The sequence below is a fragment of the Balaenoptera acutorostrata genome, chromosome 21 (assembly GCF_949987535.1).
Source record: "Balaenoptera acutorostrata chromosome 21, mBalAcu1.1, whole genome shotgun sequence".
NCBI lineage: Eukaryota > Metazoa > Chordata > Mammalia > Artiodactyla > Balaenopteridae > Balaenoptera > Balaenoptera acutorostrata.
Window position 1 is genome coordinate 8,166,237 of NC_080084.1, and position 27,962 is coordinate 8,194,198.

Genomic DNA, 27,962 nt, shown 5'->3' on the forward strand with positions numbered 1-27,962 from the left:
CTTGAATGATTCATTTATTAGAGTCATCAATAGTATGAGAATGGAGAAAAGCAAAATCTCTTATTTTGCAGACAGGGGTGTGATAATAACTATTTATTAAGAGTTTGATCAAAGTTTCTCTTGAGGATAAGAAAATATTATGAAGAGAAGTGGACTTGATTTTCTACAAGCATTCAGTCTATTCTTGTAACATGTACAATATATGAAACATTTATGCTGAGAATGTTAGTTATGCTTATATTAATAACATTTAAAATTAACCTAGGGAAGGCTGGCTGAATTTCTTTGACAGTTCTTCCTATGCAACTCTTGCATTGCTATCTATTAGGAAATAATGGAGAATATCATAAATTAGGAGTTTGGGATTACAGTATACACACTACTATGTATAAACTAGGTACACAACAAGGACCTACTGTATAGCACAGGGAACTATATTCAAGGTCTTGTAACAACCTATAATGGAAAAGAATGTGAAAAAGAAAACATATATATATATATCTGAATCACTTTGCTGTACACCTGAAACTAACACAACATTGTAAATTAACTACTTAAATTTAAAAATGGATTAAAAAAAGAAAGATATTGTAAAATTCTTCCCAACTGCAATTAGGAACAATAGTTTCTCTTATTTTGTAAAAAGCCATTACAATATGATGAGTTTTCATAAAAAATTAATATCTTACAAAAATAAATAAATAATGGAGAATACCAAACAAATTGTAATTATTTCTAGCATTCTTATATTTATGAGATAAGAGAACAAATCTGTTATTTTCTGATGGCAATCTCAGAAATCTCAAAGAGAGTTTAGGTATTAATAAAATCACGAAGAAAAAACATATTTTTGACTTTAGACTCTGACCTTGGTAAGGTAAAATCACCAGACTTGTCCAAGGTGGTATGGTTACTTAATTAAAAAGGATTATTGGTATCTAGTAAAAATTGCTTAACTCCCTGTTAATCAAAGTGACAGTGCAAGAGCTTACATAATATAGGAAAAAGTAGTAAAATTATAGGAAACTTCAGCTCTTTCAAAAAATGGGGAGGTTTTTAAAAATAACTATTTACATAATACAAAGCACAGAAAATTATTCTGGTGAAATATTGAATCTCTGCCATCCAGGTAAATTTATAGAAAGTAAACAAAAACCTTGTACTACCACTGTTAAGAGCAAATTAAATACTTCACAAGCAATTTCCATGTATACAATTTTTAAAAACCCAAATTCTAATTTTGCATCAATATAGTATGAGGCTCTACGGTATTCACAAGCATATTTTTTAAATTATCTTATGAATGACCCCACCAAAATTGAACAATTGTTGCTAAATTTTTTTCAGACTCATTATTTTCTTGTGCATAGGTATTATCAACAAAACCAAGGTTACTTTGCACAAAATGTCTATAATTTTCCATATTCATTCAAGCCTTGACTTTCACTGTCCTCTTTCATGTCCTGAAACTACCAGATATAGCATTAGGATAAAACAATTTTGTCTTTTGAGAAGCAATTACACATCCTATTATCCTGAGACATAATTGTCTTCTGCCATTATTGCTACTGGTATGTCCTAATTGTAGTAATTATAATTTTTAACCCAATTAAGTTATATTTCAGAAAGATGTGAGAGGTAGATAATTTATTTCTGCCTCTCATACAGAAGCTAGTTAGCAGCCTAAAAACTCATACACACCTAATACAGTCCCTTACAGTCACACTCATTTTCTTTTTAAAGTGACAAAAACAAAACAAATTAATTAATACAACCCACAGGTATAACCATTGTGTAATATATAAGCTAAGCAAAATTGTATGTGTATACACATGTGTATATGCATATATACAAGCACTCACAAATATATACACATCATGGGCAGACTTACTGACTTGGTCAAGAATCAGAAACAAAAACAAAGCAACAAAAAACCAAAATGAGAAGAAAAAAACTCAGAGAAATGGAGAATCAGCCAAGTTAAATTTTTGATGCCACTTGGGAATCACCCTACTTTAGAGGCATTAGGTAAAAGAATGTTGAAATACAATTGTTAGGTTTGAAGTAAAATCTGCTGATGTCCTATAGAGCAATAAAACCATAATTTTGGGTTATCGTTTCAATCAGACAAAACTCATTTACATATCGGCCAGACAAAAACTATGTTAACATATAAGTTCACAAAGTCTAGGCTCTTATCAGTACTGACTAGCAGGTTATACAAAGTACATTCCCTTAAATAATTAAATAATCTTTAGATTTACCTTAGATGGGTCCTTTAATGAATGTTCAAAAATGACATTGAAAAGAAATGTGGTTCTCCAATTTTCTCTATTTACAAGTGTGGACAATTTTTAACAGGTATGTTAGCAATATTCCAGCAATATTTGTTTTTAATGATCTCCACACCTCTTTTGAACAGCAGCATTACTTTTAAGTAATTTTTATACAGATCATTTTTTATGTTCTGCAATATGTAATCAAGTGCTTTTGCATGCACTATAGGGAGTAATTTTTTAGCTAACATTTGAAGATCTCATGTGAATACTAGTTTGGGATGAGTAAGTTATTATAGGATCAAGCATTTTTCCTCCTTTGGAATGTTTTTGCAACAACTTTCTTGAATTGTATTCATTGTTTCAATAGAACCTCCAAATTTACACTGATTTTAACTTTTTATAATCAACTCTGATTTTTTTCTGATTGGTAGATGAATGTTTTAATTAAATTGAATACTATTATTACAATATTATATTCTGCTATAATATAACACATTATAGTTATCATTTATGTTATACATAAGAACAAGAAAACAGTATTAACAATTAATAATATAGCATACTATAATTTTAGAATGTTTTTAGAATGTTCTAATATCCTATAAGCAAACAATATATCTAACAACCGTTTAATGTTCTAATTTAATCCTAGAAATTATTAATTCCAAGAGCTACTCTGGAAAATTAAATGTACATTTCTTTTGAGAGAAAGTCTCAAGGTTTGCTTGCTAAATTCAAATTTATTTTTATATAATGCTCTTTGATAATAGCACAAGAAAATAATCCAAGTATCTGTCACATCTTGCTCATTTGGAAACATATAGATACAAATAAGACCTGAGATCTCTCTCCCCTTGAAATGTAAATGGTATTGGCTCAAATCTCTATTTCAGAATTCTGGTCTTCTTTCTGCATACCCTGTTATTATGATCCAAAGATACAACTCACCAAAGAACAAAACTCTTTTGTGAAGTATTGACTTTACTGAAAAATTTTGCATAATTGGGAAACGTCACACAATTTAATGCCATAAATTAGGACAATGTAATTCACACATTAAACATTCCTTTTCTTAGAAGGCCTTTTAGCCATCTCACCCGTGGGAGTCTCTCATTGTCCTATTACCTCATATAATTACCTGTTATCCTTGCTTTCTCCTCATCTTTTTCCGCATATGGAATAGTAACTTACCTTCCTTTGCTCCTCATACCAATGATTTTAATACCTCAGCCTCCCACTCGATGCTTCTTAACCCTGACTGCACATGATAATCACCTGGACCCTGGCCCCAGAGATTTTAATATAATGGTCTCAGGAGGAGCCCAGGCCTGGGTATTTTTTAAATGCTTCTCAGATAATTATTGAACTGAAGGGACTAATCAAATTATTTTTCCAGATATTTCTCTTTCTAAGAGGACTTCGGGTGCTAGATGGTAAGAAAATAAAAGTTTCAACTTTTTATATAAGACTATATCTTTACAATCTGAAAGCATATAGCTTATTTCACATTTATTTCAATGCAGTCACAATTATTACTTTATGTTTTGGATTTTTATGCCAATTCTTGGTAATACGAATTCTTGAATTTTCCTGAATTTTTTCTTATGTATTATCTATGCACACAATCTGATGGTTTGACTGAATTTGTTTTTTACTTCTTTTGCTTTGTTTCAGTATTGTCTGAGATTTAACTGTGTAGAGCTTAAATACCATGTCAATTTTCAGAGCTGCAATCCTACCAGAGATTGTAATTCAAGTGGAGTAAGTAATTTCATTAAGCAACATGCTTTGAACAATTCAATAAACAGTTTGGAGATTTAAAGAAATCATTTGAATAATTTTTTTGATCACTTTCATGCTGCTTGGTGTCACTTAACTGTTTGTAACTTATAACTTCAATCTTATCTTCTTGAGAAATCTTGCCAAACTGTTTATTAGAGAAGATAAAGTAGAAACATTTAAGATGATTCTGGATGTATAAGATGTTTGGTAAATATGTGGGCTGGATGTGCTATAAGCACTATGTGTTACCATCTAACCAAAATGATCTTATTTTTACAGAGAGAAGGCAGGAAATGGTAAATAAAGGTCATTAGGATTTTCTTGCTGGTCTTGCTCATTAATTTAGTGTCTGGGCTGTTCTGTGAAGCTAGGAAGTAAATGATAATTAGAGGCATGTTACTGGTGATTGACAATATTTTGGTCTGGCTGTGGGGAGAGTTGAAAGAATTTATTTGGCAAAAATTGATTTGGCAACAGAAGCCAGATATACTTTCTACAGTGTGGGAAATGTCAAGAGAAAATTTGTTGAATTTGTCTATTTAAAGTAAATTCTCTGGAATGGATAAATTCTCTGGAATAAATTCTCTGTTGAATACGTGTAGAACATTAATTGGTCTCTATTGAAAACCATCTTTGTACATAAAAATTGTTCTATTTTCTGATTATTCTAGGTCTGCAACAATTTTAACAATTGCCATTGTAAAATGGGGTTTGCTCCTCCTCATTGCAAGCCGATGGCAGGAGATTTTGGAAGTATTGATGATGGACACAGGGGCAAAGTTGGTTAGTGTCTTTAAAATTTTATTAATCAAAGACAATATGTAAGAAAATAAATTACGGTTGTAGGTTCCAAGTCACATTGCAAAGCAACTAATGTCAACAAATACGGTTTGACTTTACTTGTAAGATTTTAAAAGACTCTAAGACAGTTAAGTTTGAACTCTTCTTTCTATATCAACATTGACATTGTCTAACAAAAAGTGTACCTAGTGGTAGGAAATTTTAAAAGTAGAAATTCCAGTGCATATAATTTGATTAGTTAATTTAGATTATTCACTTTGTATTGTCTCACATATTCCTAGTTTTAAATGGTGTTAGTAGTCATTGTAATATTAGTGCCACCAGAATCTTTCAAGGCTACTCCTTTCTCTTACATTTTAGGGGCTACAACCTAAGCTTTAGAAGTTTCTCTTTAGGATATCCCCCCTAGGGTTCCTGAGTAGTATTTTGAGATCAAGCAGGCCTGGATGAGACTGGGAACAGTTGGGGGATAGTCCCTGGTTCCAGAAGGTTATTGGAGCCCACCTAAACTAACCTGGGAGAAGAGGAGGTCTGTCTACCTTTACAAACCCTTTTTCTTTTGGGGCAATTAAATGAGGAACTCCTGGGCAGACTTATGTGTAGCTTGACTACTAGGGGGAGGCATACCTAGGGTGAGTAACTTTTTAGACAGCTAAAACACAGCTGTATCAGACCGTGTATTAGACCAAAAAATAAACATAATCATTTAACATATAATATGCAACTACACGTATATTATTTTCACATAAATAAGTTGAAAGAATAGGCAATTATTTGAAATTGTATATTATTCTGTACTGTGTACTTTTGTTACACAAATTGCTTTTATTTAAGTGAAACAGCAATAGAACTAGTAAACAGTGCTGATCAATAGTAGTTTATAGAACAACCAATTAAAAAAATAAAATATGTGAGCAAAACCACAATACTTTATAATGAGAAAATTTTATAATGTAATCTCTGATACAGCAGTTTATTTTACCTCTTTATAAAAATTCTTTACTAGATATTTAAATTTTGCACGGCTATCTTATTGTTTATTCTTAAGATACATAAACATAGGACTTTTAGAAAGGAGAAAGAATATAAATATAATAGGAATGCTTAAAGATATGCTCATATTTAATGAAAATAACATTGACATGCTTCTTTCTCTGCCATAATACAGTCAGACATATTTTTGATTTTTGGTTTCATTTTCCAGTTATACTTTTCTGAACTGCTTACAGCCTGTAAGACATTCTTCTTTTAAGTAGTAGCAAAATGTAATAGAATCAAATGTAAAATTCATTTTGACTTGAAGCTCTGTTTTAACAAACCACATTTACTGAATTCTGGTGTCAGTCCCTCATGATGGCATTAAGCTAAGTATCTTGACAAAAGCATTTTGAGCATGGGATACTTGGGTCTTATTTACTAGATACAGCAGATTTTCAGGCTTGGAAAAATTATTTTGCAGCTCTTCAAAAATGTTCATTCTCTTTGTTTCTACAGGCTTATTCTAGTAGGCCGCCTCTCTGTCAATCAGCTCCTTTGCATATTTAAATTCATTTTATAGGCTGTCCATGTCTATAAGGCCCATCATTTTTATACACTCCAAAGCACATTGGATGTCATGCGTTAAATCTCTCTTTCTCAGGGAACATGCTTTAAAGCATAGAAGTAATCTTAATTAGTGAAATCTAAGTTGAATTCCACATAAATTACAGTTTTAATAAGGGAACTGAGAAGGTCCTTCTTAACTTGCTTACCCATTTCTGGTTACATTTTTTTGAGTTCTGAAGCTGTCTTATTTTCAAAAATATGAGTCATTTTTTCATTGTATGAGTTGTTGTCACAACCTGTGCAAATCATAGAACTACCCAGGTGCAGTCAGTGCATCCTTTTCTAGAATCCTGATGGCCCCTTCACAGATCATCAGATTGTTTTGGAGAAATAGCACATAAATTTCTGCTTCACTACACACCTTTTTTTCCTATTCTCGTCCTCCATGAATTTCAAAATTAGAGAAGTACATTCTTCTTGTCCAAACTTCTAAAAATAAGATTTTACATCTTAAATATTTTAACATATCTTTTATGGCAAGTAAGGAGTACAGTCATCTTGTACACTTGTTTAAGGAAGCAATTTCTTTCCATTTTGTGAAGTTAAAAAAAAATTTTTGGTAAGTGCTTATGAGTTTTGAGGAAACTGAAACTGACTGAAACTTTCATTATGAAAGCCTTTATATCACAGGAAAACAAATCACACCCCTTTTGGTGTTGTGTACCAGGTGTACAGGACATTTGGCAAGTGAGATGTTTTTCTTTTCTTCATTAAGAAATTTATAGACTGAATGGAACTTGCAAAAATTTACATTTGCCCTGTCTTCTAACTACACATATAGATGAGCAAAGTCTAGTTTGTATTTGAGCAAGGTAGCAAAAATCTTTTTGTTTTATATGGTTTTATTAAAATTTTCATAGAAATTCAGAAGCCTATTTGAAACTCTGTTCTGGAAACTATATTACCTAAGACCTGGGGGCAATATTTTGTTGCCACATTCACTTGGTAAAATGTGACAGAATCATTACTTCACTGTGAGGAGTCAACAGATGTTATCAAAATAACACTTTTTTCTTCCGCTGGGCATTTTAGTTGCAATCTATGAATCTGGAAATGTAACTTCACTCCGTTTTGTAGAGCAATCAAGAAACTGAATGAATAGATAAAACATTTTTGTTCTTGTGGTGTACCCAAACTAATTCAGTGGTAGCTATTTTTATTTGAACATTGCTGTCTTTTGGGAAGACAATTTGTTTTTTTCATTTAGGAAACAGAAAAATATGATTGACTTAGAAATACTCGCTTGTCTCACTGCAGACATTTGAGATTCCATCTCCATATGTTGCTTTCACAGCTCCTTCTCCACCATACCCAAATCCAAATATTTTTTACTGAGGTACAACTGATGTATAACATTACATTAGTTTCAGGTGTGTAACATAATGATTTGATATTGTATACCTTGGAAAATAATCACTATAATAAGTCTAGGTAACAGCTGTCACCATGCGTAGTTACAAAAATTTTTTTCTTGTGTTGAGAACTTTTAAGGTCTAATCTCTTAGGAACTTTTAAATAAGCAACACTGTATTATTGAATGCTTCTGCACACCGAGCGGAGATGTCGGCACAGCCGTTTCACACTGGGCACTCTGGTTTGAAGTGTTGGGTGCAAAGCCTCTGCACTCGGCACCTTATGAGGGAGCAAAACAAGACTAAGCACAAAGGGAAAAAAAAGGAGGCAGAGACAAGATGGCTGGGTAGAAAGACGTTAGTTAGCTCACCCTCTCTCACAAAAACACCAAAATCACAACTAACTGCTGAACAACCATCAGCAGAAAAATACTGGAACCTACCAAAAAGGATACCCTACATCCAAATATAAAGAAAAAGCCACAACAAGATGGTAGGAGGGGCACAATAGTGATAAAATCAAATCCCATACCCATCGGGCGGGCAACCCACAAACTGGAAAATAATTATATCACAGAGGTTCTCCCAAAGGAGTGAAAGTTATGAGCCCCATGTCAGGCTCCCCAACCTAGGGGTCTGTCATTGGTAGGAGGAGCCCCCTGAGCATCTGGCTTTGAAGGTCAGTGGGGTTTGAAGGTCACAGTAATTCCACAGGACTTGGGGAAACAGAACCTCCACTCTTGGAAGGCATACACAAGGTCTTGTGTGCACCAGGTCCCAGGGGAAAAGCAGTGACCTCATAAGAGCCTGGACCAGACCTACCTGCTGGTATCGGAGGGTCTCCTGCACAGGCTGGGGGTGGCTGTGGCCCACTGCAGGGACAAAGGCACTGGTGGCAGTAGTTCTGGGGCATACTCATTGGCATGAGCCCTGCTGGAGGCTGCCATTTTCTCACCAAGACCTGGCCCCACCTAACTGCCTATAGGCTCCAGTGCTGGGATGCCTCATGCCAAACAACAAACAGGATGGGAACATAACCCCACCTATCAGTGAACAGGTTGCCTAAAGTCTTACTGAGCCCACAGCTTCCCACTAAACACACCCCTTGACATGGCCCTGCCCACCATAGGGACAAGACCCAGTTCCACCCACCAGTGGGCAGGAACCAGGCCCTCCCATCAGGAAGCTGGCACAAGTCCCTTAGACCAGCCTCTTCCACCAGGGGGCAGACAGCAGAAGCAAGAAGAATGACAACCCTGCAGCCTGTGGAACACAAACCACAATCACAGTAAGTTAGACAAAATGAGATGGCAGAGGAATATGTCCCAGAGCAAGGAACAAGATAAAACCCCAGAAGAACAACTAAGTGAAGTGGAGATAGGCAATATACCCAAAAAAGAATTCAGAGTAATGACAGTAAATATGATCTAAAATCTTGGAAAAAGAATGGAGGCACAGACTGGGAAGATACAAGAAATGGGTAACAACGAGCTAGAAAATCTAAAGAACAAACAGACAGAGATGAACAGTAAAATAACTGGAATGAAAAATACACTAGAAGGAATCAATAGCAGAATAAATGGGGCAGAAGAACGGATACGTTACCTGGAAGACAGAATGGTGGAAATCACTGCCATGGAACAGAATAAAGAAAAGAGAATGAAAATAAATGAGAGTCTAAGAGACCTCTGGGACAACATTAAATGCATCTCATTATAGCAGTCCCAGAGGAGAAGACAGAGAGAAAGGACCTGAGAAAATATTTGAAGATATAGTAGCTGAAAAATTCCCTAATGTGGGAAAGGAAACGGTCACCCAAGTCAGGAAGCGCAAACTCTCAGGCAGGATAAACCCAAGGAGGAACATACTGAGACACATAGTAGTCAAACTGACAAGAATAAAAGACAGAGGAAATATAAAAAGCAACAAGGGAAAAGCAACAAATAAAATGCAAGGGAATTCGCATAAGGTTATCAGCTGATTTTTCAGCAGAAACTCTACAGGCCAGAAAGGAGTGGCACGATATATTTAAAGTGGTGAAAGGGAAGAACCTGCAACCAAGAATACTCTACCCAGCAAGGCTCTCATTCAGATTTGACAGAGAAATCAAAAGCTTTACAGATAAGCAAAAGCTAAGAGAATTCAGCACTACCAAACCAACTTTGCAATAAATGCTAAAGGAACTTTTCTAGGTGGAAAAGAAAAGGCCACAACAAGAAACAAGAAATTTATGAATGGAAAAGCTCACCAGTAAAGGCAAATATATAGTAAAGGTAGGAAATAATCTGCACACTAATATGATATCAAAACCGGCAATTGTGAGAAGAAGATTGTACAAATCCAGGATATTGGGAATATATTTGAAATTTAAAGACTGGCAACTTAAAACAATCTTGTTTATATATAGACTGCTATATCAAAACTTCATGGTAACCCTAAACTGAAGATCTACAGTTGATACACACACAAAAAGAATAAGGAATCCAAACACAACAGTAAAGTTAGTCATCAAATCGCAAGAGAAGAGAACAAAAGAGGAAGGGAAGAAAAAGACCCCCCCCCCAAAAAAACCAAAACAATTAAGAAAATGGCAATAAAAACATATATATTGATAATTACCTTAAATGTAAATGAATTAAATCCTCCAACCAAAAGACATAGACTGGCTGAATGGTTAGAAAAACAAGACCCATATATATGCTGTCTACAGGAGACCCACTTCAGATTTAAAGATACATACAGATGAAAGTGAGGAGATGGAAAAAGTTATTCCATGAAAATGGAAATCAAAAGAAAGCTGGAGTAGCAATACTCATATCAGACAAAATAGACTTTACAATAAAGACTGTTACAAGAGACAAGGACAGTACATAATGATCAAGGGATAAATCTAAGAAGAAGATATAACAATTGTAAATATATATGCACCCAACACAGGAACATCTCAATATATAAGACAAATGTTAACAGATGTAAGAGGAGAAATTGATAGTAACACAGTAATAGTGGGAGACATTAACACCCCACTTACACCAATGGACAGATCATCCAGACAGAAAATCAATAAGGAAATACAGACCTTAAATGACACATTAGATCCTATGGACTTAATTGATATCTATAGATCATTCTGTCTGAAAACAGCAGAATACACATTGTTTTCATGTGGGCATGGAGCATTCCCAGGATGGATCACATCTTGGGCCACAAAGCAAGCCTCAGTAAATTTAAGAAAATTTAAATCATATCAAGCATCTTTTTTGACCACAGTGCTATGAGATTAGAAATCAACTACAAGAAAAAAACTGTAAAATACTGTATTATTTGCTACAGTCACCATGATGTACATTAAATCCTCATGATGTATTTATTTTGTAAGTGGAAGTTTGTACCTTTTGACCACCTTCACCCAATTCGCACATCCCCCACCCCTAATGTGTGGCAACCACCAATCTGTTCTCTGTATCTATGAGCTTGTTTTTTGTTTTGGTTTGTTTTTTAGATTCTACATGTAAGTAAGATCATATGGTATTTGTCTTACTCTGTCTGACTTATTTCATTTAGCATAATGCCCTCAAGGCTCATCCATGTTCTTGCAAATGGCAAGATTTTATTCTTTTTATGGCTGAATAATATTTCATTATATATATATACACACACACATACATATATCACATTTTTTGGTCAGAATGATGGATGATTGTTTCCATATCTTGGCTGCTGTAAATACTGCTGCAATGACCATGGAGGTATATATATCTTTTTAAGTTAGTGTTTTCATTTCCTTTGGGTATATACCCAGAAGTCGAATTGCTGGATCATATGGTAGTTATATTCTTACATTTTTTGAGGAACGTCCATGTTGTATTCCATAGTGGCTAACCCAATTTACATTCCAACCAACACTGCATGAGGGTTCCCTTTTCTCTACATCCTCACCAACACTTGTTATTTCTTATCTTTTTGAGAATAGCCATTCTGACAGGTGTGAGGTAATATCTCATTGTGGTTTTGATTTGAATTTTCCCAATGATTAGTGATGTTGAGCATCTTATCGTATACCTGTTGGCTGTTTGGATGTCTTCTTTGGAAAAATGTCTATTAAATCTTCTGCCCATTTTTTAATTGGAATTTTTTTGTTGTTCTGCTCTTAAGATGTATGAGGTCTTTGTATATTTTGGATATTAACCCCTTATCAGATGTATGATTTGCAAATATATTCTCCCATTCACTAGGTTGTCTTTTCATTTTGTGATAGTTTCCTTTGCTGTGAAATAGCTTTTACATTTGATGTTTTGCTACGTGTTGATTTTTGCTTTAGTTGCCTTTGCTTTTGGTGTCAGATTCAAAAAATCATAACCAAGATTAAAGTCAGGGAGTTTACTGCCTATATTTTCTTCTAGGAGTTTTATGGTTTCAGGTCTTACATTCAACTCTTTAATCCATTTTGAGTTAATTTTTATGTATGGTGTAAGACAGTGGTCCAGTTTCACTCTTTTACATGTAGCTGTTCAGTTTTCCCAACACAATTTATTGAAGAGACTATCCTTTCTAGATTGTATATTTTTGGCTCCTTTGTTATATATTAATTGACCATACATGCATGGTTTATTTCTAGGTCCGAATTATTTTTGGCATGTTGTACAATATGCTATGTTTTGGTTACTTACGTATCTAATCTAGTTGTATATGTTCTTCCATCTGTCACTAGGAACAGTCATTTAGCCTTCTTGTTCAGTGATGTCTGGGTCATGCTGGTGTTAGTACTGTCATCATTCTGATTTTCATTATCTGAGCTCTTAGAAAACAAGATCACAATATTGACAATATGAAAAATTAGTGCTATCTTGACACAAAGCACAACAGTTAATCCACAGACTAAGTCAAAGATGTACTGTTCACATTAATGATTTCAATACCCTTAGGTTGCACACTTAAGTCACATCACTCAGAGTGAACCACAGATCACAATTGGCAACATCAGTAGTCAGAGTTAAAAACAGCAACAGCAACTGCAGATAATCTATGCTATATTCACTTGACACCAAAACAATGTTGCTTTTAGTTCCTGGGTATTTTTTTTAAGCTTCTGTATGAATGTTGTTTTTTCCTTCCAAACTTCCAAGCCAGTTTCTAAAAGTCAGAAAATTTCCCATCCTGTTAATGGATGCCCCGGTACATAAGGCTTTCCTTACAACACTTGGAACAGTGCCAGGCCAACAATCATGGTTAGTTACCCTAGGCCACTTTAGGTCCAAATGGCAGAACTGTGGTTGCACCTGAGCCTGGGCTCAGAGGAAACCTTCCAATACAACTAGTTTCTTTTAGTCAGCTGCCGTAGGCTGTATTCATCCCTTCTATTCTGGGGCCTGTAGGTCTACCCCAAAAGCCCTGGGCTGGTATGCCAGCTGACTGCCTGTTCAGTGCCCAAATTATCTCCCTGGGGCCCTGTACCCAGTCAAGGAAGCCCTGGGCTGCTGATGGGCCTGGACTCAATGTGGGAGAAGCCCTTGTGATGCTGAATGCATTTGGGGGCATAAAGAGTTTGAGAGGCAAGGTGATCCCAAGGAATCCAAGTTTGCTTTATATCCTCATTTTATTTATTTTGAATATCACTGACTTATGTTAACAGAATATGGCCTGGAAAAACCTCAAATTATGGAATTTATCCTGGCCTTATTTGTAACCAGTACATTATTGACTTTTGTTAATAGTTCATGGATATTTTCAAAGAATGTATAATCTGTTTTTACAGCATTACATACATAGATAAAACATATGTACATAATTAAATATAATTAAATATATATGTGATTGTGTGTATGAGTTAACTTGTTTGCATATTCTAGAATCTAAATCCTCATATATTTTTGTTAACTTGTCTACTTGATATATAAAATTTATACATCAAGTTTATTTAATCTTATAATCTTTCTTTTAATAATTTTTATATAATCTTAACCCCAGAAGTTAACCACTACTAATATTATATATTATTATTGACTTTCAGGTGTTATTATCAACCTTTATATCTATGACAAGCCAATAGTAAAAAAAATTCCACTCGCATTTCTTTAATTTCATGAGGCTTCCCATTTATCTTATGGTTGTAGGAAATTTATAATTATTGTGCATATTTTTCTTTCATTACCCTTGACAATCACTTCTAGTGATATTTTTGACCTTTTCTAACACATATACATTTTTATATGTATATGTTTAATTGTTAAATATGCATAACATAAAATTTACCATTTTAACCATTATTAAATGTACGAATCAGTGGCATTAAATATATTGGTGTACATTGTTGTAAACCCACCATCCATCTCCAGAACTCTTTCATCTTGCAAAACTGGAACTCTATATTCATTAAATGATAACTCCCCATTCCTCTCTTCCTCAACCCCTGGAGGCCACCATTCTATTTTCTGTTTCTATGAATTTGACCACTTTCACATACCTTATAGAAGTGGAATTATACATTATTTGTCCTTTTATTTATGGTTTATTTCACTTAACATAATGTCTTCAAAGTTCACCCATGTTGTAGCATGTCAAAATTTTGTTCCATTTTAAGGCCATGTAATATTCGATTGCATGTATACATCACATTTGGTTTATCCATTGATCTGTTGATGGATACTTGGCTTACTTCCACCTTTTGACTATTGTGGATAATGATGCTGTGAACATGGGTGTACAAATATCTGTTTGAGTCCATGCTTTCAATACTTTGAGTATACACCTAAATGTGGAATTGCTGGATAATATAGTAATTCTATATTTAACTTTCTGAGGAACCACCAAACTCTTTTTCATAGAGGCTGAATCATTTTACGTTCTCATCAATGAGTTTTCCAATTTCTCCATATCCTCACCAACTCTTCTTTTTATAGTAACCAACCTAATGAGTGTAAAGTGATAACTCATTGTGGTTTTGATCTCTCTATGGATATAGCAGGATCTATGGATCAAAAATTACCAGTTTAATTTTTAAGAATATCATCATTTTGTTGAACATTGTTATCAGAAGATCTGTTGTATTTTAAATTGCTACTTTTAATTATAGGAAACCTGATTTTTGTGCATACATTTTATCAATGGACTATCACCATTTTCAAAAGACTTTTAGTTGATTTTTTTAGGGGCTTGATATTTTTTAAATGATATGAACTGAAATTAATAATAATTTTGCCGCACCTTTTTAATAATAATTTTCCTTTCTTTCCTCTTCTTCAGTTAATTTCACCTTCTCTCTCTCTCTCATTTCATAATTGTATTGGGTAATCCATTCAGAATAGCAGGAAATCATCATGAAAGAGGCGATCATTACTTCTTAGGAATACTTCTAATATTGTCTCATGAAAAGGCTGCTCCTTTTGATTCAATATTTATCTTGTTGAGAAAATATTTATCTCTCCCAATTTTATTTAAAATCAGGAATGTATTTTGGGCTTTATTAGATATGTGGAAGGCATCTATTGAACTGATTATATTGTGTCTTATATTGCCTTTGAAGATTTTCTAATACTAAACCATCTTGTCTTCTAGCCTGAAGTTCTCTAGACTATTAGGTAATGAATATTGCTAGGAAGGAAAGTTTTTTTTTTGAAGTACAGTCAATTTACAATGTATTAGTTTCACATACAGCGTAGTGATTCAAAGTTTTTATAGATTATAGTCCATTTAATGTTATTAGGATATTGGCTATATTCCCTGTGCTGTACAAATATAACCTTGTAGCTTATTTTCTACATAGAAGTTTGTACCTTTTAATCCCTTTCCCGTCCCCCCTTCCCACTCTCCACTGGTAATCACTTGTTTGTTTGGTGTTCCACAGCTAGTTCTCCCTTCAATGGATGGCCTAGGGAATAAATGACCTCATCCATTCTTTCATGAAAATACACTATTAGTCTGCTTGGTTGCCATAACAAAATGCCACAGACTGGGTATCTTAAGCAATAGAAATTTATTCTCTCACAGCTGTGGAGGCTGGGAACCCATGATCAAGGTGCTGGCAAATTCGGTTTCTGGTGAGAGCTCTCTTCCTGGCTTGCAGATGGCTGCCTTCTCGCTGAGTCCTCTGTGTGTGTGGAGAGAGAAAGCTCTCTGGTGTCTCCTCATCCTCTTATAAGAACATCAGTTCCATCAGATTAGGACCCCACCCTTATGATCTCAACCCTAATTACTTCCCAAAGGCCTCATTTCCAAATACCATCACACTGGGGTTTAGGGGTTCAATTCAGCATATGAATTTGGGGGGACACTATTCAATCCATAACATTCCATCATATGGCCCCCCAAATTCATGTCCTCCTTTTATGCAGAATGCGTCCACCCCATCTCAGTAGCTCCAAAAGTCTTAACCCGTTTCAGTACAAATTCCAAATACAGCGTCTCTTCTAAATATCATCTAAATCAGGAATGGGTGCGACTTGAGGTATGATTCATCTTGAGGCAAAATCCCTCTCCATTTATGAACGTGTGAAATCAGACAAGTTATGTGCTTCCAAAAAACAAAGGTGAGACAGGCATAGGATAGACATTCTTGTTCCTAAAGGGAGAAATTGGAAAGAAGAAAGGGGTGACAGATCCCAGTAAATACAAATAAAACCTAGCAAGGCAAAGTCAATTCGATTTTAAGGTTGGAGGATAATCCTCTTAGGTTTGATGTTCTGCCCTCCAGGCCCATTGAGGTAGCAGCATAACCCCAGAGCCTACAGTAGAGTCTACCCCACTCCTCCAGCTCTGGATAGAGGCCCCATCCATACTGCTCTTTGGAGTGGCCCTGCCCCTCTCAACCACTGGGCGGGGGAGCTTGGCTGGTCAAAACCAAGGAGGGGACAGCTCCTGGACCTGTGATGGGGGAGGAAGCCTTGATGATCTCTGAATCACCTTCGCATCCTTCTCTTTTCTTGAAGGATAAAGTATATTGGCAGCCACATAGCTCTTTTACCCCGTGCTGTTCCCTTTGGTCCAACCTGGCAATGTTTCTGCTGGTGTAATCTCATCCTTATTCCTGACTTTTCCTGAGCTGGTTCACATGCACAGTCTCTTTATCAGATGATTTTTCCATCCACACTTTTGGTATGTTCTCTCTAAAATATGTTTCCCATTTTTTGCAATATGGATAGACTGAGAATTCTCCAAATCTTTAAGTTCTGGTACCTCCCTGTGTAACGCTTACTTCTTCAATTTATCTCCTCGTCTCACATATTACTATAAGCAGTCAGGAGTACCCAGACTACATCTTCAACATTTTGCTTAGAAATCTTCTCAGCTAATTATCCAGTTTCGTGGCTCACAAGTTCTATCTTCCATAAAACACGAGGTTACAATTTAGCCAAGTTTTTTGCCACTTTACAGCAGGAGTTGCCTTTTCTTAATCATTGTCCTTTTCTGTCTAAAATCTCACCAGAGACAACTTTCATGTAAATATTTCTACCACCATTCTGTTCATGATTATCTTTGTATTCTCTAAGAAGATGTGGGCTTTCTCTCCTGCTCTCCTCTTTTCTCCCTGAGCCCTCACCAGAGTCGCTTTCACCGTCCATGTTTCTACCAACAGTCTCTTCAGATTAATTTAGGAGTTTTCTAAAATGTGCCTCAAAATTCCTCTAGCCACTACCCATTATGAGTCCCAAAGCCATTTCCACATATTTAGGTATTTGTTATAACAACACCCTGCTTCTTGGTACCAAAATCAAAATTCTCCAGAGAAACAGGATCAATAGTATGGAGAGAGAGAGAGAGAGAGAGAGAGAGAGATGTTTTAGAAGGAATTGATTGGCTCATGTGATTACGGAGGCTGACAAATCCCAAGATGTGCAGAGTGAGTCAGTAAACTGCAGCCCCAGGAGAGCCGATGGTGCAGTTTTTATGTGAAGGGCAGCAGGCTTGAAGGTCAGGAAAAGCTGGTGTCTCAGTTTGGGTACCTCAGGCAGGAAGAATCTTCCCATATCCACTGGAGGGTCAGTGTTTTTGTTTTATTAAGGCCTCCAGGATGAGGCCCACCCACATTAAAGAAAGCTACTGCTTTACTCAGTCTACTGATTTAAATATTAATCTCATTTGAAAACACCCCATAGAAACACCCAGAATAATATTTGACCAGATATCTGAGGCCATCGTGGCCCAGTCAAACGGATGCATAAAATTAACTGTTACATGTATGAACAGTGTTTGCTAGAGAAAGATAACAGGAGTCCCTCTCTATAAAATGTTTTTGGCAGGATATACTCAACCGTATACATAGATTATTCTAAGTAAACCTGGAGTTACTGATTTATGGTGGAATAGCTGGCTGGAGAAACTGGGTAATCATGTAAACTGTGTAACTAATAGTGCAAAAGTGAAATGACTATTTATGAGCAATCTTGTGTCTACACAAAGCTCTCCATCTGTGTTTTCTGTAATCAATCTGACTGTGGCACAAGGTGGAGGATAGGGAAGCTTTGGGAGCTGCCACTGATGCATGCTGGTGCCTCCAGGGGAAAATCTTTTATTTCTATACCTGATATTTACCCATAAAGTTTGGTATGGGTAAGATCTATGTTTTGGGGAGTTTGATATGACAGTTAAACGCTTGAGTCATAAAGGCTAAGACACTTTGGGGTCATAAAAGGAAGGAGGTGAAAAACCATGAATAAAAGTTAAATGACTGGATGATTCCCTGAGGCATCTTTAGAAGGAGGTAGAAGCCTTGAGGCAGATTACTGGGGACTAGTTTAACCAATGGGAAATGGGGACTCCGAGTAATTAATTTAATGAAGATCACCAAACTGAGAGGAGAGTTAGTAGAAAATATTCTTTGTTGGCTGTTATAAATAAGTAGTGCTTGTTAAAACTAGACAGTGTAAGTGAAAGAAGTGAGACCAATTTTTCCTACTTAGACTTCCAAGGCCACCTGGGCATATATTACATTCATTTTCAAATAACCCATGTGGTATCACTGATTACCCGGAAGACTATACACGTAGCTGAGAATCAATCTGCAGTATATGACCAGAGAGGCTGCTCTCTTCATCTGATTCACTTGTTTTCTAATTACAAATATCATGTAATCTTTGTCTCAAAGATACTGGGAACCCCAAGCACATGCACAAGGCTGACTGAAAAAGAAAATGTTGCTCCTACTTTGAACTCGCTTAAAACAGACACATGGGGGAAAAGGGAGAAGTGCTGGGACAGTAGTAAGAGGAGTATTTTGAGCCTCAGCGATCATCCACACTGTAGCTGGGGAGTTGTTCTTCCGACTCTCAGCTCCTCCAGTGTGGCAAAGAAGTGATAGAGTCACAGTTCATATCAAATAAAAGGAAGCATACCAACAAATTGTGGGGAGAGCAGAACTCGATACATTATGAATCTGGAAAGGTGAATGCAGATGTCAGCTGAGAATCTACAAGAACAGATGAGGAAAATGTAGATATTAGCACTAGTCAGTCAGAAGTGGGTCAAAGCCAAACGTAGCCATGCATTCTATAAAATAATTCTAGAGCCATTTTAACAATTTCCTATTGCTGCATATTTGACATATTTGATTAACGAACTTAAATAAGTTATTTAGAGACTACTGATTTTTAATTTTTAGGAAAAAAAATTGTAGTAATGTAAGAGAAATTAAATGCCAGATACCCCAGATTTAATTCTCACATACAGGTACAATCCAATACTCTTTGTGATATACATGTTTGAGCCTCGGAAACCCTGTATCAGAACAGAATTGAAGAAATATTTGCAAGTATTAAATATGTGGTCCATGAAAGAACATTACCTTCAATCAAGGAAATCACCATATGGTGGAAGTTTGAAAACTCAAAAACATCAGTAAAGCGCTAGTAACAGCCTATTTTATATATTAGTTTAGGTTTTCAGATTTTATTATATTCACAGTCTATGTGAATGAAATGTTTAGTTTTGGGGAATATTGTTGGTAATGATACCCCCCCACCTTTTGATTTGGTTAATAAAATCTCTGACATAATTTGAAATGGTTGCTTTCCATTCTAGGTAAAAAGCTTTTGCCGGAGAGATCTCACAGTCATCCAAAACACAGATTTCAACTCATTTTCTACATTTCTCTCCCTGTGTTCATCATTACTATTGCTGTTATAATAAGGCAGAGTAAAATAAGGGAGCTATGCTACAGAGGAGAACCTGAAAGTGAGAGGTATATATGTTTTAATTCTTATTAAATTAAGTAAGTCAAGAAAAAAGTAGTCAAGTTTCATCAGGAATAAGCTAAGACTGTAGGTAAAACAATAGGAGGATGGCCCAGGGATACATTTCAAACTAGCTTGGTGTTTTCATGTTTTCAATGGTTTTACGCATTACTAAAACCATTCAAGTATCACTTGAGGAGGAGATATGGGTGCCAAGGGTATTGTGGAGGTTTATTCAGCCTCTTAATCCACTGACTCTGTCTAAATAGTGATATTGTCCATGAGCTTCATGAGAATAAATAACACTGCATTTAAAAAGTAAATAAATAAATAAAAATTTAAGATATAGATCCTCAGACCAGTGGTAAATAACTTTATCAGAACACCCCATTCAACTAGAGATAATATCTATGAACCTGCCTGCATAATATTTATTTTCCTAATTATTGCTGATTTGTCCAGTCATTTCTCAACTAGAAATTACATGTGTAATTCATACTAATCAGGTTAGGAGACAGGAGGAAGCATCATGAAGTGGGGAGAAAATTGTATTTAGCCTCAGAAAACCTGGTTTCAACTCCTAAATCTTGCATATCTTGCTACTTATGATATCTTGAGCAAGGGATTTAATCTTTATGTTCTTAAAATTATTCTCTATAACTCTATAAAATGTGAGATAATAGCTTTCCAATGTATCATAAACTTTTGGGTACACCAATACACAACTATTTAAACATCATTATTGAGCCCCTTATTCATAATTTACTGTATTCTTCCAGAGAGGTATTTACCTCTAGTTTTACCTTCCAAGAAGTGATATGAAGAGAAAATCTGAGTATGTTATGAGAGGATGAAAGAAATCTGTAGAAGTATATGGAAAAATTAACTGAAATTTTTGACTGCTACTTTACGGTTTTGGTTTAATTTGGCCTGAGGAGTTAGTGATATCATAGAATCAGGGGGCCTATCTGTAAAAATTGAGTAAATGTAAAATGAGGATGAGAGGATTTTGTTGACAAAGCAAGGTGGCTGACGGCATTTGTTCTAATATTGAGATGGTACCAGTTTTATTTGTTTTATTTTGCTGGAAGGAGACATTTTATGTAGTGAATCACTCTGTTTCTTTGAAGAACATTTTTCATTCAAATAGTCACTTAATTGTTCAACATTTTTTAATTTCCCCACTTATTTAAAATAAACTTTATCGATGTTATAGATCTGTGTCGGAAGAAAGCAGCAGTAACAGCGAGTTGTCACTCAGTGTAAGGTGAGTGTAGAATGAGTGATTGATTAACCACTTGGCATCACATCTTTTGATCATTGTTGAAGGAGCACTTAAAAATTGTTAGCTTGAAACCAAAACACTTGTTAATAATATTCTTTATGGTTTCCATTGTAGGTGATTTTATAATACTAAACAATAAAACTTGATTTCATTATGTCTCAACCTCTCCTCCCTGACCTACACCAAAGGAGTGATTTTTGTGCACCTACACGAGCATTTATGACCACATAAATTTTAGGATTCTTTTTTTTTTGTGAGGTTTGGTAAGCAGCACTTATATGTTGATGACATTTTACTGCCACGTAAAAAGAGGACTGATATTATAAAAATGTCAGATGTGCTTACAGTTATAATGTTATCTCAGAAAAAAATTATTGCTAATAAGATAGAGCCTTGGAGTTTTCATTCATTTTACTATCTTAAGATCTCAGATAACAACCGAACTTTACACATCAAGGAATGAAGAAAAGAACAAACTAAGCCCAAAGTAAGTGAAAGGAAGGAAATAGTAGAAGTTAGAGGAGATATGAACAAAATGAAGAAGAAAAAAGCAATTTTAAACATCAACAAAAGTAAGCATGTTTTTTGAAAAAAGAAATAAAGAAATAAACCTTTAGCTAGACTATCTAACACAAAAAGAGAGAAGACTAATATAAATAAAACCAGAAATAAGAGGGGAGACATTACAAATGATACTACACAAATAATCTTTTTATAGTTTATAGTTCATGAAAGATTACTGTGAATATTTGTATGCTAAGAAACTGAAGAACCAAAAAGAAATGAATATATTCCTGGAAACATACAACCTGCCAAGATTAAATCATGAAGAAATAGAGCAGATTAAAAACTAGTTAAGGAGACTGAACCAGTAACTAAAACCCTCCCAACACAGAAAAGCCCAGGACAGATTGGCTTTACTGGTGAATTCTACCAAACATTTAAAGATGAATTAAAGCCAATATTTCTAAAATTCGTCCAAAAAGTAGAAAAGGAGGTAACACTTACAAACTCATTTTATGAGGCCAGCATTACTCTGATACCAAAACTGAGAAGGACACTACAGAAAAAGGAAACTACAAGCTAATATCTGTGACGAATATAGATGCAAAAATTCTCAACAAAATACTAGCAAACCAAGTTCAACAGCACATGAAAAGGATCATACACCATGAGAAAGTGATATCATGGGAGTGCAAGAATGGTTCAACATATGAAAATTAATCAATGTGATACACCCACCACATTAACAGAATGAAGAATGAAAATGACAAGATCATCTCAATAGATATAGAAAAAACGTTTGGCAAAATTCAAAATGTTTTTATGATATATTCTTTCCACAAATTAAGAATAGAAGGAATTTACAACATGATAAAGGCCATATATAAGAAGCTCACCGCTAACATCATAGTCAAAGTGAGAACGTTGAAGCATTTCCTCTAACATCAGGGACAAGGTAAGAATGCCCACTGGCACCATATGTATTCAACCTAGTACTGGAAGTATTAGCCAGAGCAATTAGGCGACAAAAGACATCTACATCAGAAAGGAAGAAGTAAAGTTGTTTTTGTTTTCAGATGTCACATTCTTACACATAAAAAACCCTAAAGATTCCACAAAAAAGTATTAGAACTAATAAACAAGATTAGTAAAACTGCCGGCCACAAAATCAATGTACAATAATCAGTTACATTTCTATATACTAAAAATAAGCTATCTTAAAATGAAGTTCAGAAAACAATCCCATAGATAATTGGATCAAAAAATAAAATACTTAGGAATAAACTTAACTAAGAATGTGAAAAACTCATGTACTGATAACTACAAGAAAGCAGTGAAAGAAATGGAAAGACATCCTGTGTTCATGGACTGAAACAATTAATATTGTTAAAATATCCATACTACTGAAAGTTATCTACAAATTCAATGAAACCCTTGTCAAAATTCCAATGGCATTTTTCACAGAAATATTAAAAAAAATTCTAAAATTTATGTGGAACCAACAGAGGACCCTCAATAGCCAAAACATTTTGAGAAAGAACAAAGCTGGATGCATCATACATCCTGACTTTAAAATATATTGCAAATCTACTGTAATTAAAACAGTATGGTACTGTTATAAAGACAGATAAAGACCAGTGGAACAGAATAGAGAGCCCAGGATTCAATCCCCACATAGATGGTCAAATTATCTTTGAAAGGGTACCAAGAATATGCAGTGGGACATGGTGGTGGGAAAACTGGATAGCTGCATGCAAAAGAATGAAATTGAACCCTTACATCATACACAAAAATCAACTCAAAGTGGATTAAAAGTGACCCCAAAGTGTAAAACTCCTAGAAGAAAACATAGGGGGGAAACTTCATATCATTGTTCTTTGCAATGAATTTTTGGGTTGATACCAAAAGTACAAGCAACAAAAGCAAAAAATAGACAAGTGGGGCTCCATCAAACTAAAAAGCTTCTGCACAGCAAGGGAAACATTTAATAGAGTGAAAGAGCAACCTATGGAATGGGAGAAAATATTTGTAAACCATGTATCAGAAAAAGGGTTAATAACCAAAACACATAAGGTACTCCTACCATCGAAACAAAAAAGAAAATAAAACCTGATTTTAAAATGGGCTAGAGACTTGAATAGATGCTTCTCCCAAAATACCATACTTAGAGCCAACAGATATAGGAAGAGGTAGCTCAGATCACTAATCATCAGGGAAATTCAAATCAAAACCACATGAGGTATTACCTGTTAGAATGGCTATTATTTAAAAAAACCCACAAAAGTCAACAAGTGTTGGCAAGGATGTGGAGAAATTGGAATCATTGTACAATGTTGGTGGGAATGCAAGATATTGTGGCCACTGTGCAAAACTGTTGGAGATTCCTCAAAAAATTAAAAGTAGAACTACTGTATGACCCAGCAATCCTACTTCTGGATATTTTTCCAGAAGAATTGAAATCAGGATCTCAAATCAGTATTAGCATTTTCGTGTTCATTGCAGCACTACTTACAATAACCAAGATGTGGATACAAGCTAAATGTCCATCATTGGATGAATGGATAAAGAAAATGTGGTATATACATATAATGGAATGTTGTTCAGCCATAAAAAAGAAGGAAATCCTGCATCTATGACAACATAGATGAACCTTGAGGACATTATGCTGAGTGAAATAGGCCAGTCACAGAAGGACAAATAACTGCATGATTCCACTTAAGATATCTCAAATAGTGACGCTCATAGAACTGAGAGTAGAATGGTTGTTGCCTCAGGCTGGGATGACAGGAAAGTGGGATGTTGCTAATCAGTGAGAATGAAGTCTCAATTGTGCAAAATCTAGAGATCTGCTGTACAACGTTGCCCCTATTGTTAAAAATGTTGTATGCTTAAATTTTTGTTAAGAGAGTAGATCTCATTTAAGTGTTCTTAAGCACAGTAGAAAAATTTTTTAAACCTTGAGGAAGTTTTGCTTCACAAAAGACACCCTTAGGAAAGGGAAAAGGGAAGCCACAATGTGGGAGAAGATGTCTGTAATACATATTTCCAATAAAGGACTCATACTCAGAATATATACAGAATCCCTGCAAACCAGTAACAAAACACGGGAAAGTCTAATAGGCAAAATATTTGAAAAGACGCTTCACAAAAGATGATATCAAAGGAGCTCAAAACATGAAAAATTGCTCAACATCATTAATCATCAGAAATAGACAAATTAAAATAAAAACGAGTGTCCCCTACACACCTATAAGAGTGGCTAAAATTAAAAGAACAGGCAACCTCAAGTGTTGGTTAGAATATCAAGCAACAAGGACTCTCACACACTGCAGGCAGGAGCATATATTTTATTACTTTAATACTTTTATAACAGTTCAGCAGTTCAGCATCTTCTAAAGCTATCAGGTTTCAATTAAGTTTATAACTTTAATTTTCATTTTTAAAACTATCATACTTACATTTTATATTTACTTTATATTATAACTAAACTTTTATTTCCTAGAATTTTGCAAAGGAGATTTTCCATAAATTTTGAGTCTAATTACCTAAAATATTTTTTTTCCTTTTCCATTTAATTTGAATCTGCTTGTCTTTACTTCTTTTTTTATACTTTTAACTTTAAATCTTATTCTTTTCTTTTCAAATATCAATAATCTGTATATAGGTAAGCTTCTGTATATTTAACATAAACTCACTAAATATTTTTTATATAAAAGGGTAGGAAAAATTGAGAGAAAGATTCTGAAATTCATATGAAAGGAAAGTAGGAATAACCAGATAAACTTTAGAACTAACAATTAATTAAAATATAGATCTTTTATTTTCAAAAAGCATCTTTCTGATTTTTAATGATTATCAAGTATTTATTAAAATATCTAAAATACCTAGGTAGGTATATGAATTAAAGATAAATTTCTCATAATCACAATACCCAAAGAAAAGTTCCATTAACAATATAGATGTATATATTCTTAAAAATTTTTTCTAAAGAATAAACATAAAATTACTTACTTATACTTTTTTTTTTACTTAGAGACTGTTATGGGAAACTTTTATATCCTAAAATCTAGGCCTATATCATCATTTTGTGACAAATAGTATTCAACTTAAAAATGAAAAATAACATTTAAAAAATCCATTATTATGAATATGTAAACTACTTCCAGTTTTTCTGTATTATGAACACCCTGTAATAAACATCCTTATATTATATAAACTATAATAGGCTAAATAATTAATAAATTATAAAGGCTATATAAATTATAGCCTCAGGATAAATCCCTAGAAGAGAGATTGATCAAAGCATAAATATAATATTTACATTCTTGCTTTTTGATATCTACTGCCAAATTACCTGGTTGTAATGATCACCACCAATCCATTTGTACCAAGTTGTAACCTTCATAAGTTAGTTATTTTTAGTCATTTGTACATTTGAGTGATGTGCTTTCTGAGTCATAACATATCTTAAATTTTACTTTCTTTCACTATCGCATTGAATTTTCTTTATTTTCCACTGTGTCACTTAGTAATGAGCTGTTTCTTCAATGAGTATGGCATAGAAAGAAATATATGTAATATAAAAGTAAGGGATTAGAAGCATTTTTGAGACTTCCTTTAGTATGAGGGATGCTTAGAGTACGTTTACCTTCTCCCATCTCTCTCTCCACTGATTTTTCTATTATGTAAGTTGGGAGTTTAGACCTAGCCTAATGTTAATAAATTCCTGTTTTTTAAACATTATTTTCTTGGTTCCAAAAACATTTTATCGTTTTCAGTTTTGTGCTGAGGTTTACAACAAACATTTTGACTTTATTTTATGCTTAACTGTTTTCATTATTCATAATTCTGCAGGATTATTTTAGATTTTAATGACAGTAAGATTCTTTTTGGTCCAGAGAGCTTGGGATACCCAAATCTTGCCTTGACTCTCCTCTCTTGATTTATTCAGTAAATTGCACGTGCTTGTGAGTGTGTGAATCATTCTGCTTCTTATTATAGTAGTACAAGTAATAAACATTCATTTAAAAATATTCAAAAGAATAAAAAAATAATCATCATTAATCTTAGCACCTAGGATGATCATTTTAAAATATTTCAATATATATAGATGTACAGACGTGTGTGTGCCTATATGTTGGTGTTTTTATCTTTTATAAAATGTGATTATACTTAGAAATATCACAATTTTTCTTTTTTATTCTAAGCTAAAATCAGTTTATATACTTAGAATGGAAATTTAAAGGCACTTTGCTTTATTAACCTAAATAGTTACCAAAAATAGATAAACACTTAGGATATTTTAGGAAGCCACTCTAGTAGAAGACTAAGAAAAAAAAAAAAAGAAATATGTGGGCTCAAAAAAATAAATAAATAACACTGGTATTTTGTGTTGTGCTTTGTCTTGTTTTCCCTCACAGTAACAGTCTCTAACAATCTTGGCCTGAAGAGAGGATGGTACCAAATAAATCACCAGAAACTGGCCTAAACCAAGAAGGAAAAAAACGTATTTCTCCCTCGCCTCTGTTGTCACTGCTGAGGGTTTAAATTATGAAATAATAAATCATCTGCACCTGAATCACCTGAATTATATCTGGTGTTTTCTCTGTATTTTCAGTTCCAACTTCCAACCTATCTACTCTAACTTGAATCCAGAAAAGGCTCTGAATCAGGTAAAAGCAGCCAAAGACCCTCACCCCATAAAGCCCTGAGGGCCTGCCTCATGACCCCAGGATAGAGAGCATCGCTTTTCCTTTCTGCTCTTCAGGTTGACCTGAATCTCTTCCCCACCCCCAGCAGTCTTACCTTCCTCCTTCCTTGCAGAGCTCCTAAACTTCAGCTAGCCTGTGACTTGTCCCAGTGGCATTTACTCAGATAGGAGTTGAATCCAGTGTTTCTCTTGTTACTGCTTCTCCTCTTTGAAAGCTGTATACCCGCTTTAGTGTATTCAGATTCCTTTTTTTTTTATTTATTAATTTTTATTGGAGTATGGTTGCTTTGCAATGTTGTGTTAGCCTTCAATGCACAACAAAATGAATCAGCCATACACGTACAGATATCCCCTCCCTTTTGGACTTCCCTCTCATTTAGATTACCACAGTGCATAAGGTGGAATTCCCTGTGCTATACAGTATGTTCCCATCAGTTGTCTATTTTATACATAGTATCAATGTATGTGTGTCAGTCCCAG

At 34.6% G+C, this 27,962-nt stretch overlaps 1 protein-coding gene across 1 annotated transcript in view; it reads left to right on the top strand.

Annotated features, from left to right (window-relative positions):
* Nucleotides 1–27,272, top strand: part of LOC102998338 (disintegrin and metalloproteinase domain-containing protein 5-like) — a 156,304-nt gene extending 129,032 nt beyond the window's left edge. The window contains exons 17-22 of the mRNA XM_007178417.1: nt 3,954–4,040; nt 4,733–4,844; nt 9,568–9,593; nt 19,840–19,991; nt 21,200–21,250; nt 27,193–27,272. Coding sequence (XP_007178479.1) covers nt 3,954–4,040; nt 4,733–4,844; nt 9,568–9,593; nt 19,840–19,991; nt 21,200–21,250; nt 27,193–27,205 — 441 coding nt within the window. The 3' untranslated portion in view covers nt 27,206–27,272. The remainder of the gene's footprint in view (nt 1–3,953; nt 4,041–4,732; nt 4,845–9,567; nt 9,594–19,839; nt 19,992–21,199; nt 21,251–27,192) is intronic.
* The last annotated feature ends 690 nt before the right edge of the window (nt 27,273–27,962 follow it).